The sequence below is a fragment of the Drosophila novamexicana genome, unplaced genomic scaffold, assembly GCF_003285875.2.
Source record: "Drosophila novamexicana strain 15010-1031.04,08,12 unplaced genomic scaffold, DnovRS2.1 tig00000008-arrow-pilon, whole genome shotgun sequence".
Lineage (NCBI taxonomy): Eukaryota > Metazoa > Arthropoda > Insecta > Diptera > Drosophilidae > Drosophila > Drosophila novamexicana.
Window position 1 is genome coordinate 4,657,303 of NW_020824765.1, and position 16,318 is coordinate 4,673,620.

A 16,318-nucleotide genomic window follows, 5' to 3' on the forward strand; every position below is an offset into this window, starting at 1 on the left:
ATGCATACATACATATGTACATACATGTGTGTGTGTTAAAAAACAAGTTGCGCTTGGTTTTCCGCTTGGCGGCCTTTGGGTTCCATTTTTGCGCGCTACGTGGGCGCAATACGGCCGCCACGATACAGAGTTGTTAAGCGTATATCATTATTATTAACCATACACACAGCATAAGTGTGAAGAAGTCCAAAACACAATGTAGATTCTTATTTGATTAGTTTAGGCGCGCTTTTCTTTTTTTTTCATTAATTAAGGTTGCCAGATGTAACACACAGAGCGGCACTTTTCAACACTTCTACGACTATCGATAACTGCCACCCGCACGCTGATTATATTCGCGGTATCGAACATGCAACAGTGTAGTAAAAGTTGTGCCAGAAATTTCCTAGTTTGTTGTTTATTAAATATAAGTTAAATCTATTAGTTAAAATGTTTGAGAAGAAAAAACAGGCTGAGCATAAGCCTAGGGATGATGGAGTTGAGCTAGAGAACCAGTTCATAATGCGTTTTCCCAAGGTAGGGCAACGTTTGCTTTCTTTTGACACATTTGACAAATTTCCACCTTTTTTTTAGCACCTGGCCAGTGTGGTGCACGAGTCCATACAGGCAGGTAACATCAAGGATCGATTATCTATACAATTAGATCAGGACTTGCGGTATGGGGAAGTGCGGCTCGATGACCAATTGCTCTACGCAAAAATTGTCGACTTGCCGACAGTTATGGAGAGCTACAAGACGATAGACAATAAAAGTTTTTATAAATCCGCGGACATTTGCCAGTTGCTCATATGCAAGGAGGAGCCGGAGGATGAGACGGAGAAAGAGTCGCCCAACAAGAACAAGAAAAAGGATCCCAACAAGGTGGACAAAAAGTATTTGTGGCCCCATGGCATAACGCCGCCCTGCAAGAACGTGCGCAAACGACGCTTTCGCAAAACGTTGAAAAAGAAGAACGTAGAAACGCCGGAAATCGAGAAGGAAGTGAAGCATCTGCTGCGCATCGACAACGAGGCTGTGCGCGTCGAATACGAGATCATCAATGAGGAGGACAAGCCCAGCGATGAGCTGGATCAGTCAGACATCAAGCCGTACAACGAGGCCGATGAGGATATGCAGGACGAGACCATGCATGCCAGCGATAAGACCCTCAATGAGAGCACCTCGCAGCGTGAGATAAACGTGGAGTCGGATGACGATGAAACTAGCAACTTCGATACACATCGGGCGCCTAATATGGGCGTAGCTGCTCATGATATATTCGGCGAAGAGGTCTCTACCACAGATGACGAGGACGAGCCCACATTGCCCGGCAACAATTCGCGTGCGCAGCGCCACGAACTGGAGGAATCTTCACGGTTGTCCGCCGATGATTCACGCATGTCCGATTTCTTTGGCGCTGCCAGCGGCGGTGGCGTTGGCGGCGGCGCTAGCAACAGAGGCGTTAAAATGGAACACAATGAGTTCAACAAGTCGATGTTCGGACGCGAAAATAGCAGTCCAAAGCTGAGTGCAGCCGGCTCCAGCTCGAATTTGGCTGCGCCCAGTGGTTTCTATGACAATCAGCTTATGACCAAGCGTGAGGAGTTCGAGAATCTGGAGTTCATGGATGAGCCGCAACCACAGTATACACAACAGCAAATCCACGAGAAGATCAATCAGCTGACGCGCCAAATAAGCGAACTGAAGAATCAACAATCGCAAAAGTCAACCGAAATTGCGTCCATTCAGAATGCCACGCTGAAGCAGAGGATGCAGGAAACGCTTGATAATCTCTACACGCAGGTCATAGAGCGTGAGCTGGAGCTGAAGGACTTTGAGAATATGCTGGAGCAATAGATTTGATCATAGTTATATCTAAGGAAAATGTGAATTATAAGCTTAATGAAAACATGTACATATATTATCTAAAATTAAGAAGAAATTTTATATTTAGATTTAGGACAAATGAGGTATATGTAAATATCAATGTCAATTTTTGTAATAAAAATGTGTTTTTAATATATATTTAAAATGGATGTTTTTAATTCATTGAGGTTAATGAAAACAAGAAACAAAAACAAAATTCGTAAATAAACAAAGCATATTTATCAGATACTTAGCGATGTTTTGCCTATCGATACATTGCCGCCGATATATCGATAGTGATTGCGGTAGTTCAGCAACATTTTGTGTTTATTCTCGCGTCACATACGGCAACTCCGCAACAATTTTCTATTTGGCCAGAAGACAATTGCAGAAAGTTTTCACCCGAAAAAAGCAGCCATAATTCGCCAATTGCAGATGAATGGAGTAATTAAGCATAAATTGTGCATATTTTGTAAGCCAGCAGCGCTGCAGTGACCGTTTGCGAGCCTTTCTGTTGCTGCGCCCAGCAAGAGCAGCCAAAACAACAGTAGCAGCAGCAGCAGCAGCAGTGACAACAACAGTTGCAAAAATTCGGCCAGCTGCATTTGTCATCTCTTTGGTCAGCGATATTATTATGGACAAAAAATCCTCGCCCGTGCGACGACAAAAGCGCCAAGCGAAAGTAATTGAGGAGAATTTCTGGGACTGCAGCGTCTGCACGTACAGGAACTCGGCGGAGGCGTTCAAGTGTCGCATGTGTGACGTGAGAAAAGGTGAGTGACCTCGATTTCGATTTAGAGCCAACTGCGACTGCGACGCGGCGTCAACGTCAACGCCAACGTCGCATTTGAATTGCGAGTAATTTGTAAAAAAAAAACCCAATCACTCATGTGATGCGGTGGCATAGTATCGCCCTCTCGTTTTACTGTTTATGCTTGGTCTCATTTTCACTTTTCTGTTTTTCTCCTGGTGCTGCTGCTGCGATTGCTGCTAGGCACCTCGACGCGCAAACCGCGCCTGAACTCGGCGCTAGTCGCTCAGCAGGCGGCCACATTGCCCGGCGCCAGCGGTAACATGCCCAACGGCAAGCCGGCGTCCAGTTCGCGGCACGGCAGCGGGCACGACAGGCAGCGACACAAACGGTATCCAGCGCGTTTGAAGAACGTGGATCGCTCGACGGCGCAGACGCGTGAGGTGACCGTGAATTCGGTAACCGTTTTCATCACAGAATACAAGGCCAAGCCGGTGAGCAGCCGGCGTGAGTCGAGTGAACAGAGCTTCAGCGAGAGCAACGATAGCCGGAGTTAGGTTTAAATGATAAGCGCGTAATTTGTGTTCCCAATTACAACCTTTTTTTTTTCTTTTATATATGTATTGAGATATATATATATATATTTATATATATATATATATATTTATATATATATATGTGTTTAAAGATATTCTTTGTCGGCGAACGGCCACGATTCCTTTCCCGTCCCCGTCCCCTCTCCACATATACACACACACACATACACACGCGAATCCAATGTCGTCTTAGTGTACAACTAAAAATTGTAAATTCTAATATTAGGCCTAAGTACAATTGTAAATCTATAGCCTGTTCTTAAGTTAGCAAGTATTAAGCGATATTCATGTTCTCTAAAACAGCAGCCACAGCATCTGACGATGATCCCCATGCATAAGAACTTCCACTTGTACTGGCTTTTGTAGCTAATGACTGCATTTAAAAGACGCTGTGGCTCCGCTCTGTATTCTCAAACGAGAAACAATGTAATTGAATGTGAAGTCGAGAACCTTGTATATATATACATATATGTTTTTCAACAAAACAAATTGAAAACAAAACAAAAAACAACTGTCTCGTATTGTAATATTTGATTCCTAATTTATTGATTTGTAAGCGCATCTTATACATACATACTTATATATGTTCTACAAATCTATTGTTTATAAGTGTCAAATTGAAAATATAATTTGAATAAGTGCAACTGCGAAATGTTCTATGTTCACAACACGCCCATCCAATGGGCAGACAAAGCGACGGCGCTCGTTTATGTAAACAACAAACAACAACAAAAAAATGTGAAAAGAATACCTGATTCTCAATTTCTCTGTATTACTGTGTATGTAGCTGTATGTAGGTTGCAGCAGATGCAATAACCAAGTTCAAGTGTCTCCATTAAATGGTTTGTGTTTTCCGTCAACTTGTTATGTATTATTATTAATTTACTAACAATAACATTTTTTGCCTAGTGTAATGCTGCATGACAACGAAATAGGCCGTAGCCATGTGAATAATACTTAGAAAATTTGCTAATTTAAATGATTTTTGTTTTGTTTTTTGTTTTTGTATACAAGACTGATTAAGCAAATACCTAAAGACCATACTACTATAACGATAGCCCACACAGTTCAGTTTGTTTGTGTTGCCCTCGATAAGAACACACAACTAACAGGCCCAGCAAATAAACCAATACAATAGTTGCAATAATTACAACAATTTTTTATACTTAGCAAAGTTTTCAAGCTTGGCCATACAAATATATTATACATATATATTATATACACATATAGAACGTATTTAGCTGAATCAAAGAATTTTGATATACTTTTTAGTAATGGATAAATGGGTTAGATATGCATGTTTTAAATTACTTTTAAAGTATTCCTTCACACACACACACGCACGCACATACACCGTGCTCTTCAGCAAGTTGTTCAAGTCTTTAAATTGGCAAAAGCTTCGCACAAAAAGCTCCTTCAAAACTGCCGGACTGAGTAACATAGTCAAAAACAGAAACTTCCAAGAAACGAAGAAGAGGAGAAGACAGCGCAAACAGCAGCTTAATATATTTGTAATAAGTATTTAAAGTTCATAGTTTATATACTTAGCAAACAATATACATAATTAAATCAAGGCTAGCTAACAAATAAAACTAACTAATTAAAAATCATACACACACACACACAAAACAACTCAAATTTCAAATTGTGTTAAGCGTAAAAGTTTTAAATAAATTTCAAAAACCAAACCTTAAACATGTTGTCTTTAAAACGGCCCAAGTACCCCACCAGCCCCTTGGCACAAAAAAAAAAATATAATTCTCCAGCCTCTCCCCCTCCCCCTTCCAACTACCCCAACTTCGAGGGCCACCCACACGGCGCTAACTAAATGTGTGTGCTTTCCTATGTGAGAGCTGTGTGTGTGTGCGTGTGTGTGTGTGTGTTGGCATCATCTGTATCTGCTGCTGCTGCTGCTGGCTTCTGCTCCTTCGGCCTGGCACAGTTGCGCCATCGCCATCGCCATCTCTGGCTACGCCTTTGGCAGCTGCCTCAACTTTCGCACGCTTCGCAAATAAATTACAAATTGTTTCGTTCCAGCTTCGCAGCAGCCGCCACCGCCGCCGCCGCCGTTGTTGCCTTGCATTGCTACTACTTACACACTGCCACGCCCCACACACAACGCGAGCCGCCTCCAACCCCCCAGCTAGACATGCTCCAACTGCGGCCCCAACAATTCGTTTCAGTCGACGCTGACATTCGAAAATTTCGTTCGTTCGCTTTTCTCTAAAATGTTAAAATTCACAAGTCCTCCTGCTCCATGGAGCGGCTGTGTCTCTACGTCCGTCCGTCCGTCCGTCCGTCTGTCTGTCTGTCTATGCTGGACTGCCTCAGGCATTGGGTAGCTACCCGCCTGCCCGGCACAAGTCCTGTTGCCGGCTACCAGAACTTGCGTTATCAGCGACGCTCTGTGCGCTTATCTTCTTCATGTACGTTGTACGTTCTATTCGTTTCGTTTCGTTTCGTTACGTTTGTTTGGCTCGTCCTTCGTCCTGCGTCCTTTGCCGCTGCCTGCCCCGGCTGCTGCTTTGCCTTCTTATCCGTTTGTTTGTCCGTGCTTCCGACTCGTCTGTGCGACCGTTCGCACATCCTGCTCCACCCTAACGGCTCTCGCCCCCCCCCCCCCCCCCCTTTGCCACGGCCGCTGCCTTTGTTACACTTGCCTGTGTGTGCGCGTGTGTGTGTATTTGTGTCGTAGTCAGCAACAAAAATGTGCAGCATTTCGAAAATGTTAGAGACTCCTTTGGCTGCCTTGGCGTAAAGTTTTACATGACGCATACGCCGCATTGGCCCGCTGTGCTGACCAGCCGAGCTGGCACAGGGCCCAGCGCGATCGTCAAAACTGGACAGCATGCCCAAATGGCAGCCCTTACACACACACACGCACACACACACACACACACACGCATGTATGCTTATCTAGATATATATATATATATTCCCTAGAAAAGTTTTTAGCAGGGCAATGTGTAATCCCAGCAAGTAACTTGAGCGCTTTATGGCACGTGTATGTAACTGAGGGGGAGATGGGAAGGCTCCCCACTGCCACTCCCCCTCTTTCCGCCCTCTCGCACTTAAAGCTCTCACGCACTTTAAGCTCGGCAACGGCGGCGCCCATCGCGCGTTTTTAAAGTTTTGCGCGTTTTAGGCATTATCCGTTTTAATTACATTAAAAGTTTTTGGCATTAAATAAATTGAAGCTGAGCGCTGAACTTATGTCACTTTGATCCCAGTTACAGAGCAAAAGTAACTTTTGCTGTTCATGCGAGAAATGCCCCCCCCCCTCCTCCTTCCCCTCTCCCTACTCGCAAAGACAATGGAGCAGGACACAAAGCTACCCTCCCCTAAAAACACACACACACACACAAAGAGGTCCTTCTCTATCTCCTGGCAGTTGCTGCTCAGTGAGTCGCGCGTAATCAAGTTTAGTGTTTAAGGCTTTAAATTGAAATTCCGGCATTAGACAAGGAATGCGACTACACGAACTGCTGCCGTTCATTCGTTGTCTTGGCAAAAGGGGGTTGTCTCTGCGCGTGTGTGTGTGTGAGGGGGTCGGGGCTTAAAGGGGTTGAGAATTTGATCCGCTCTGCGTTTATCTGACGCCGCGTTGCGCATAGCTGCAACAAATGAGCAACAAATTGCAATCATTGAGCGCAGCGCACGGTCCATAAATCAATTACACAGGTGAAACGCCAAAGGGGTTGGGCCGAGGGGTTCGGCCGAGGGGTGGGCCGGCTGCAGGGGCGCACAGGCCAATCGCGGCCCTAATTAAATCATTATCGACACGAGCAAGGACGAGCGAGCGTATTCAGTCAAAACTATCGACTGTCACAAGGCTCCCCAGCTGAAGCAATGTCAACCCCCAACCCCATTAGTTACTGCGCTGCTGGCGTCGCAGTCGCCGTCGACGTCAACGTCATTGTATTTATTTCTCATGTTAAAATCAAATTCCCGCGTGTGCAATTTTTCATTTGGCCTGAAAATGAAAAGGAAGTGGAAATATGTGTTAAGGTGCGTGCGTGCGCGTGTATGTGTGTGTGTGTGTGTCTGTGTGTGTGCTTCTTGGGGGTTGCAGAGCTGCTTCCGGCGTGCTGTCCCTGCGCCGACAACAGGCTCCACGTAATGTCTGTAATGCCAGAGCCTTAAAGCGAGCTGCAAAGCTGCCAACTTTAAAGAGTGCAGCGCATTCAAAAATTGCCAAGCGGCAGAGGCAGGGGCAGAGGCAGGGGCAGCCGATGCCTATGCCGACAGGTACCAAATAACAAGCCGCATGAGGCATGCTGCCTGTCTTGAACGCCCACACACACACACACACACACACACACACAACTTGCGCTCTAAACAAAACAAAATGCGTTGGCAAAGCGCTGGAGTAGACGCAGCCAGGGGCGGTGGCAGAGACGCGGGCAGCTGGCGTCGACGACGACAGCAAAAGCAACGTCATTTTTGTTGCTGCCACAGCCGCCTGCTGCCTGCCGCCTGTAAGGATATGAACAGGGACTAGAACGTGGACGCGGGGCGAGGACAAGAACGGGCAGACACGACACCAAGTGTACAATAGCTTTAAGCTTAAACTCTCGCACACTCACACGCACACTCACACTTGCACACACACATTTACACACACACACAGACAGACAGCGACACAAAGTTGCGCACACACACAGCTACACTTATGCTCACAGTATATTTTATAATACAGGGCCACGAGCATTTCTCGAATATGTGCCCAAACAAACGAAGGCCTTGATGTCTGTGAAGCTATTGCTGCTACACCCGGTGCCCCGCCCTGGTAGAATTCTTCAGCTTGGAGTCGGTGCAGCTCTGGGCACCAACTGGAACGCCCTGTATGCACGGGGAAAATTCACGGACGAGCGCTATATGTCCAAGTCCAAGAAAGAAAAATACTTGCCATGCGACAACATAGCCAGAGCGACCAGGGCTGCACAAGCTGCCCGCTTGGGGCACGCCGGAGCCCAAGGCGAATGGAATCCAGAAACAGCTGTGCCAACAGGAAAAGCCGCCAAATGTTTGGCTAAAACAACATTATGTCATATACAAATTGTTTGTTGACTTGGCTAATAACTGTGCGGATATTTTTGGTACGCAACTAAAAAAGAAGCTAAGCCAAAGAAATTGAAAAAGTATGGCCAGATCCGCATCAGACCTGGTATACCTGTTGAGTGTCTTATAAATTATAGTTATATCTGATATGGGGGCGGCTATCGAAATCTTAACGCTATTTTTAGCTGCCCCTTTTCAAACTCTGCCACAGTTTCGAGTCGCAGCGAATACAACAGCAAATTCCGTTGAAAGAACGAAAAAAAAGAACCTTATCAAGAAACAAAACTTAAACGATATTTTAGTTTGTACAGCTGACAAGCTGATAAGAATTAGACATACACTGAGAAAAATACCTAAATGAAAGTCTTAGAATGCGATTCCAATAAGAAATAATGAAAATTAACAAGGCATTACGAAATATTTTTAAGAAAAAGAAACAATTAAAATAATTGAAAAAATGTGATTAAGATTAAGAAGTTACTGAATTGGGCTTAAAGATCAATCAAATTATATAGGATATTATATCTTGCATTATATTGAAAAAGGAACCGTTATATTGTCTTCATAAGTTATAGGAACGTAGGTTTATATTTAATTAAGAGCCTTACAATACATGTTCCATGGTACAAGATACATGTTTCGAAAAGGAAAGCTATAAATAAATTCGAAAATTAAAAAAAAAAAATTTAAAATGAGTTTTAATGAAAAAAAGCACAAATCAATTTCAGCAATAGTACGAAATATTTTGGTTTTCGGCTTAGTGAGAGCTAGGGAATATGTAAATAGACTGTCGGTATATAAAATATCTTTTTATTTAGGGAGCATGAGTAACTTTAGCAGGAAGCTTTGCATCTCTTACCAAAAGAGGGTATCAATGAAAAGTGGACTTGGAATAGGTTTGTGGATCGCAAAGAATATTCTCAAATATCCAACTCTTAGGCCGCGTTGTGTGACAGAAATTCGAGGGCCTAAAGTATATAATTTATGTGGAATTTGTGCCGATGAGTTGGTTCTATTGAAAACCGCAAAAGATACGGATATACATAGTGTGGAATGCGAATTGGACTCTTTCTAAGCTGTTTTCAGTTTACAGTTTTCAGCTGCCATGACGTAGCCCTGGCAACTCAGCAAGGCAAAGGCAAGGCAAGGCAAGGCGACCAGCCAGCCAGCCAGCTCCAGCTACAGCTACAGCAATGGCTACGACGACGTCGACGACGACGACGACGACGACGAGCTGGAGCTTGGGCAGCTTGGCGGGCAGCGTTGCGGGGCTGGCAGCGCCCATTTGAGGGAGCCATCAGGCAGCGCATTTGTCGGCACAGCGCACAGCGTTTGACATATCCCAATACTTGCTGGGGCGGCGCGCCAGTAAGTGTGCAGAAATCAGCTAGCCAAAAATAAGATAAAAGTATCGAGCACTTTATGGCGCGTACGCCACCAAAATGTTCCAGCTTGATGGGCGCATGGCGTGCCGTGGCGCAAAACTCGCTACTTGCTTGCACGCGGCGTCCCAGCAAGTATTCAATTTTTGTGTTGGACACGCTGCGTGCTAAGCAATCGCCTACTTGATGGCGCACACTGGCTGTGCCCCCAACCCGTGCGCGTCGCTGTTGCCGTCGACGTCGTCGTCGTCGTCGTCGTCGTCGTCGTCGTCGCTTGCCAGTGGTGGGTAGTGGATGTCGTTGAAAGCGGTGCGGTGCGGTGCAGGCAGCGGGCGCGTGTTCTCTCACTCTCGCTCTCTGTAGCTGTGTCTGTGTGCGTGCGTCAGAGAGCGCGCCCGTATCTGTGTGAGCTGAATGTAGCTAAGCGCTGAATGAGCAGCCGCCACATTTGAAATCCAACGGTCTTTTGTGTGTGCAGCCAATTTGGCATTGGGACTGCACTTGAATTTAACTGCAGCAACAATTGCAAATGTGCTAAATAAAAATGGTAAAAAACAACAGCTATACTAACACACACACACACGCACACATGATAGCTGCTGCAATTTGTTGTGCTATTGTCTGATAAAAAAGAATATATTGCCTACTTTACAGCGCTCGAAGCTGCTGCGATAATCAAAACGTCGCAATTATCTATGCGTTGTATTGCGTATGCAATTTATACTCATATAATGCAAACACACACATGCAGACAGACACACGCACGCACTGGCAGAGCTGCATTTGCATGCATAACCAGCAACAGAAGCGTTTCCCTTTAACCTCCCCGCGGCCCTGGCTGCTTTTCATGTTGCACATTTCATGCATTTCCTTTGTGCAGCCAACTTATCAAGCTTCCTGTCCGGCAACCCGCACTCGCACCCACATCCAGACCATGCGGCCGCCAGACCGCCCCCACCTCCCCGCCGTCTCACACTACGGCCAGACACCATCACCATTAAGTATATACAATAATATATTTCCCATTTGGCCCAATGCATATACCACATGATTCTGCATTTTTGCAGCACGCACATAATTTTTGTGATTATATTTTTGATTTTGTTGCAACAGTTTTTTGAAATACTCTACACAATTGCCTCGTTGATCAGCAAGAGTTCTACCCCATATATATTCGGAATATATGCCATGAATATGCCTTAAATGTCAACTAGAGAACAGTTTGCGGCATTCTCCCAAGTAAGCAAAAAGAACATAGATACAATTGGAATGGGCATAAGAAATGTTACATAAAATAATGTTGTTTGCAATGGGTGATTCTTGGCAAATCTTATCTCTTTTCTGTGGTTTCCTCAATTCGAATTGTTATTTAAAAGTTTCTGTTTAGAAACGTGAAACGAGTATTTGCCAAAAAAAGGTTCCTAAATCCCATTTATATAATAAAAGATATAAGTTTCTCCTCTTTTTCGACATGGAGCAGCGTTTCTAACTCCCGCTATCAACTTGAATAATTTAATAAAAACTCTATGTCAAAGTTCTTTGTTAACAAAATATGAATAACGAATTTTAAAAGAGATTTCATCTAGATAATCTATTTACATTTGCTGAAGACTTTGCTTTTTATAAAGACTATTGGAAAGTTTTTGAAATACTTTGCATGCGCTTTTCCAAACGTAGCTTGGATGTCTTTCAGTAATAAATATATATTTATATTTCTATTATATATTTAGATGTCTGGGCTAGCTGGGGAAGAGTTAACGCTTAAGCCTAGGACCCAGCATATTTATCATGATGTTGCGACGCCATTTTGTGGGCAAGCGGAAGTGCCGGCCATGTTGTTGCGGTTGAGAGCATTTTATTTATTTATGCATTTTTCGCATTTATTGCGCAAAAATTGTAATATGCAATTCGGGCGTGGCGGTATCCAGCACTGCAATTAGGTTGCGCCGCAGTTGCTGTTGTTGTTGCAACCAAAATGAGAAAAAAAAATGAAAAAAAAGAAACAAGTCTGGCAGACAAGAGATCCTAAGGCCATGTTTGCCATGATCGGGCAGGTGGCTGACGCTGACACAGAAAACCAGACGAACGACAGCAACAGGCCGCAACAACAACAACAGCAACAACAACAACAATGGGTAACTGCAACAACTGCAAGACGCGACTCTTGACATGCATATGCAAAGGTCTTTCCCAGGTTTTGTTCGCGCTGACAAACAATTTGCGTTTGGAGACCTTCGCAGGCGCAGGGCAAGCGCCAAATAATGCAAATGGCGCGCAGCTCGAGAACGTTTTTGATGAAGCCCTTGATGTGCACCGCCGCACCACCAGCCGCTGCAGCACGCAATGGCCAAATAATCGATATTGTTGTTGTTTCTCTTGTTGTTGTTGTTGTTGTTTTCAAGCCAAGCTGTCAACTGTTAAGCTAATGCCTAAGCGAGAGGACAGCTGCCAGAGCTGCCAGAGCTGCCAGAAAGGCGAGCGGAAGTCGTTGTCACATCAAATGGCGACAATAAGCACTTCCGCTACGCACAAAGCAGGCTCTGAGCCCAGACCTGAAGTCCTGCCAGACCGAAAACTTTCATAAGAATGGAAAAACCAACAACAACAGCAACAACAACAATATAGAAGCTCTAATCAAGCAGCGCCAGCAGCAACAACAACAACAGTTACAATAACAAAGTCGTCACATGTGGAGACCCCGTGAGTGCAGGCCCCCCCACCCCGCACGGGCTCTGCTAACCCAACGAAACGTGTAGAGTTCCAAGCCAAGAAGGAAGCCGACATATGACAAGCTTTAAAGCACACACACACGCACACACACACACACACACTGAGGCAGACCTCGTGTTCGTATACCTGCCTATATATGTAGCACAGCGATAAACCCTTATCTAAGGCAGGGTTGTTGGAATGTGGGATATATGCACGATATGTCTGTCCGTCTGCTCCGTCTGCTCCGTCTGTCTGTATGGCAAGTTCCCATATATTCCTCCGACATTTGAACGCGTCTCGCTCCTCTGCTTTGCCGATCGTCGTCTGCTCTTTGTGCATTCTTTCAGTTTGCTTTACGCTCGCATTCGCTTTGATTGTCGGCCTGGCTATGCGAACCGTCGCCTCCGCTCGCCGTTCTTCGCTCTCCGCGCTCCGCTCTCCACTCTCCGCTCTGCTGTCTCCAGTCTCCAACGAGGCATGCAGTCATCGCCGTTGCGAGTTGTTGTCGCTGAATTCAAGCAACGGTGATTCATCGAAATTAAAAATAAGTATCTGTATCTGTATCTGTATCTGTATTTGTATCTTAGCGCTTGTTTCGCATTGTTCTCATACACATTGCGTCGTTGTTGTTGTTGTTCTCGGTTACTTCAGCGTAGAACGCTCGCATTTCCTGAGCTGTATTAGATGCTTTGACCCTGAGCTCGCAACGTTTCTTCGCACACAAAAGTTTACAGAACCATTTAGTTGCATTCCTGCAATGTACTTAATTGTTTGATCAACAACAAATTCAATAATCAACTAAAACAACACGATTATTACTTCCAGGAAACCACGCGAACTATCAGATTTCCCGGGCTTGTTTGCTTGCCAACTCGTAAATCTCATCAGATAAACTGATTTTACGAATTTCCCATTAATGATGGCCGATTGTATTTGGAATTTGCTGTCTCAGATTTGAAAGTAATTGAAATACTTATTCCCAAGTTTTATGTGCTCTATTACAAATATTGTATCTCAAGATCAAACTTAAGTTTGAGTTGCGGCTCAATATTCCAATGTATACAAAACTAAAAAAAGAACAGATTATTAAGCTTAACATAGTTGGAATTTCCTTTATTTTTTTTTAACAATTTAAGATTAACTTTAAAAAAAGAACATCAAGAATAATTAGAAGAACTTTCAAATTCCTTAAACATTTATTTTCGCATGTGCCCCATTTACGCTCATGTATTTGCCAGCTTGATTGCGAACTTATTTCTCTCAGTGTATTCAGATAGTTTCTAGTACTCTAGTACTAGAGCGTATAGGTATTTCAGCATGATGCTCCGCACTGCGCGTCTCTTCAGCCGGCGTTCTGACAGCGGAAACTATTTGTAATCTCGGAGCAATTTGGACACCTGTTTCAATATTGCAGCCAAGAAATCTTGACACTTCTGTCGCTGATCCTTGCCCGGCTGCAGCCAGCGCCAGCGCAGTTGCGTTCCTGACAAGGGGAAAGTTTTTGCATTGTATTGTGTGTGTGTGAGTGTGTGTGTGTGTGCGTGCAACATCCGGTCGCAGGGGCAGGTAAGACGGCTGCCCTTTGACACTGACAAGGATGAGGATGCCGTGCCGCTGCTGCTCCTCGTCCTGGGCCTGTTACAGCTTCGCTGTGATAACCTTGCCGCGGTGGTGCTTTATCAAATTCTGGTCACCTTGGGCGGCATTTACAAAATGTGTATCCACTAACACACACACACACACACACACACACACACACACACACACACACACACACACACACACTCACAGGAACACGAAATTTTCTAAAGGGCATATGCGGGACCGCTTTGGATTAAAATTTCTTTCGTTGCTTTTTTATGTTGAATGCATTTCTCTGCGCCTGCGACAGCGACTGTGACTGCTCGGGGCATGGGGGGCAGGGTACGGGCTGGGAAAATGTGAGCGCAAACGGGAACGGGGCACAAGGGACAGGGCATTTATTTTCGGCATTTGAAGTTGGTCCTTTGCAAACGGGGGTTCAAATTCAAAGCGCTAGACCGAACCGAACGAACGTGCGAAGGGTTGTTCGCAGTGTGTGTGTGCCTGGCTCTGTGCCTGTGCGTGTGTGTGTGTGTGTGTGTGCGCGCGGCAAGGAACACATTTGGATGCCAGGCTGCGTCTCAGTTTCGACTCCCTGTGTGACATTATGCGCCGGCAGCAAACGCAAAGTGTAAGCAGCAAATCGATTTTGGAATTCGTCTCATGCGAATGTGTGGAAAATGCTGATAAATGGAGACGCCAGCAAAAGCGGACAACTGGACAAAGGCCTGGACCGGCAGCACTAGCTAGCTGCTCATTGCCATGCTAATGAGGCCAGCCTAACTCCAACTGCAACTGCAACTGCAACTGCAATTGCAACTGGAACGGAACTGGCCGGACTCAGGCCCTTTTTTCGTGACCGATAAGGCGGGGTGCTCTCTCTCTCTCTCTCTCTCTCTAATGGCCGGGTTCTTTTTTTCATCTATGTCGAGCCGATTGCTGGGTTTTGTTTACCCACTTTGACGCTGTGATAAGATAAGCAAGCCGCTTTTACCCACACACAAGCACACTCACGCACACACACACACACACACACACAGACACACATAGGCGAATGCCCATGGCCAGCTCGTGATTCGGCGAGTTCTTTGAGCGAGTTTTCAGTAAATTCAAAATTCATAGAATGCAAATGTTGGTTAAACAACATTTTCGCCAGGCACACGACGTCGCCAAAGACCACACAGAGCCGCAGCCAGGTCGCAGTTGGGCACAGCCAAGGCAAAAACAAAGCAACCCGAGGCAGCTCTCAGAGAGCACCTCGTACGTGTTTGCTCAGCGGGGCAACGCGGGGGGTTTCCATAGCTCTGAGTCGGGTTTTCTTCTTCCAGTTGTTGTTGTTGCGGTTGTAGTCGGAGTCGCAGCTCCGGCTGAGCCGCTGCCTGTGACTTGAATTTGTAACTGAAACTAGAGCTAAAAATTGTAAACAGCCCCTCCCCCCCAGACCATGGTTTGGGCCAAAATGCGCCAATCTTAAAAGCAACATGGGCCACAGACTTGTTGTGTTAAATGGGGTTTCAATGGTTATACAAGATTCTAATGCCGAAAGTTCCTCATAAGTTTATCCTCAAATTAGCCTAGTGAGACAATTTACATGTGTGTACGTGTATGAATATATATGTGATATTTTAAAGTAGTTATTATATCTATACAAATTCCTGAAATGACAAAAAGTCTTAGAAAGCGGGTTAAAGTAAAAGCAGGAGAAACACAGAGAGAGAGAGAGAGCGGGCGAGAATGGCAGCGAAAGAGAGAGATAAAGATTTCCTATTAAAACGAATCAAAGCATATTTGAGAATCGCATAGTAGAACGATATAAAACGGTAGGTTCATAAGTAAAATTGGATCGGAATTGAAAATAAGCTCCGTTTGCGTTTGCTATAACAGTAATAAATACATATATATGAACAAATATGTACATACAAATATACAAACATACAAACAAACACACGTCCAGATGCGCATACATGAATACATAGATAGATACTCACACACCACATTCACATACATTGTTAACACAAAGTAAAAACCCCTTAGGCCCTACCTGAATTCATGAGAATCGCGTAGTAGGGCGAACATTTAAAACAAGTTTTTGTTTAATTTGCAGCGCAGCTTGGGAAATGGTCAAAAAAGTGACGTAAACTTGGGTTGCGTTTGGTCAAAGATGACATACGTATACACATACACATATAAATGCATGTATACATGCATTAGCAATACATACTCATAGGTACAAGAAATTGACGTAAATCTGAATTAACATTAGAAATTCTAAATTTAACTAACTTGCATTTATAGAACATTTAATAATCACGGTAGTTCAGCAGCTATAAAGGTCTCCTGACTTAACAAAGTTTAAGTGCAGTCCAATAGATTGTAAGCTCTGCCCTTGC

The 16,318-nt window shown here is 44.6% G+C and overlaps 2 protein-coding genes across 2 annotated transcripts; both read left to right on the forward strand.

Moving 5' to 3' along the window:
- Positions 1–99: 99 nt before the first annotated feature.
- On the forward strand, positions 100–1,958 carry LOC115769395 (transcription initiation factor TFIID subunit 7). Its single transcript, XM_030714592.1, has 2 exons — positions 100–516; positions 574–1,958. Exons 1-2 carry the CDS (start codon positions 430–432, stop codon positions 1,834–1,836), a joined length of 1,350 nt encoding a protein of 449 aa, XP_030570452.1. The 5' UTR covers positions 100–429; the 3' UTR covers positions 1,837–1,958.
- Positions 1,959–2,137: 179 nt separating this feature from the next.
- On the forward strand, positions 2,138–3,229 carry LOC115763025 (RING1 and YY1-binding protein A). Its single transcript, XM_030705431.1, has 2 exons — positions 2,138–2,618; positions 2,840–3,229. The coding sequence occupies exons 1-2, from the start codon at positions 2,480–2,482 to the stop codon at positions 3,151–3,153; spliced, it is 453 nt and encodes a 150-aa protein (XP_030561291.1). The 5' UTR covers positions 2,138–2,479; the 3' UTR covers positions 3,154–3,229.
- Positions 3,230–16,318: the final 13,089 nt, after the last annotated feature.

Coding starts and splice junctions, on each gene's coding strand:
- LOC115763025 (XM_030705431.1), top strand. CDS start 2,480: ATGGACAAAAAATCCTCGCCCGTGCGACGACAAAAGCGCCAAGCGAAA. Junction 2,619..2,839: donor CATGTGTGACGTGAGAAAAG/GTGAGTGACCTC, acceptor GATTGCTGCTAG/GCACCTCGACGCGCAAACCG.
- LOC115769395 (XM_030714592.1), top strand. CDS start 430: ATGTTTGAGAAGAAAAAACAGGCTGAGCATAAGCCTAGGGATGATGGA. Junction 517..573: donor TCATAATGCGTTTTCCCAAG/GTAGGGCAACGT, acceptor CCTTTTTTTTAG/CACCTGGCCAGTGTGGTGCA.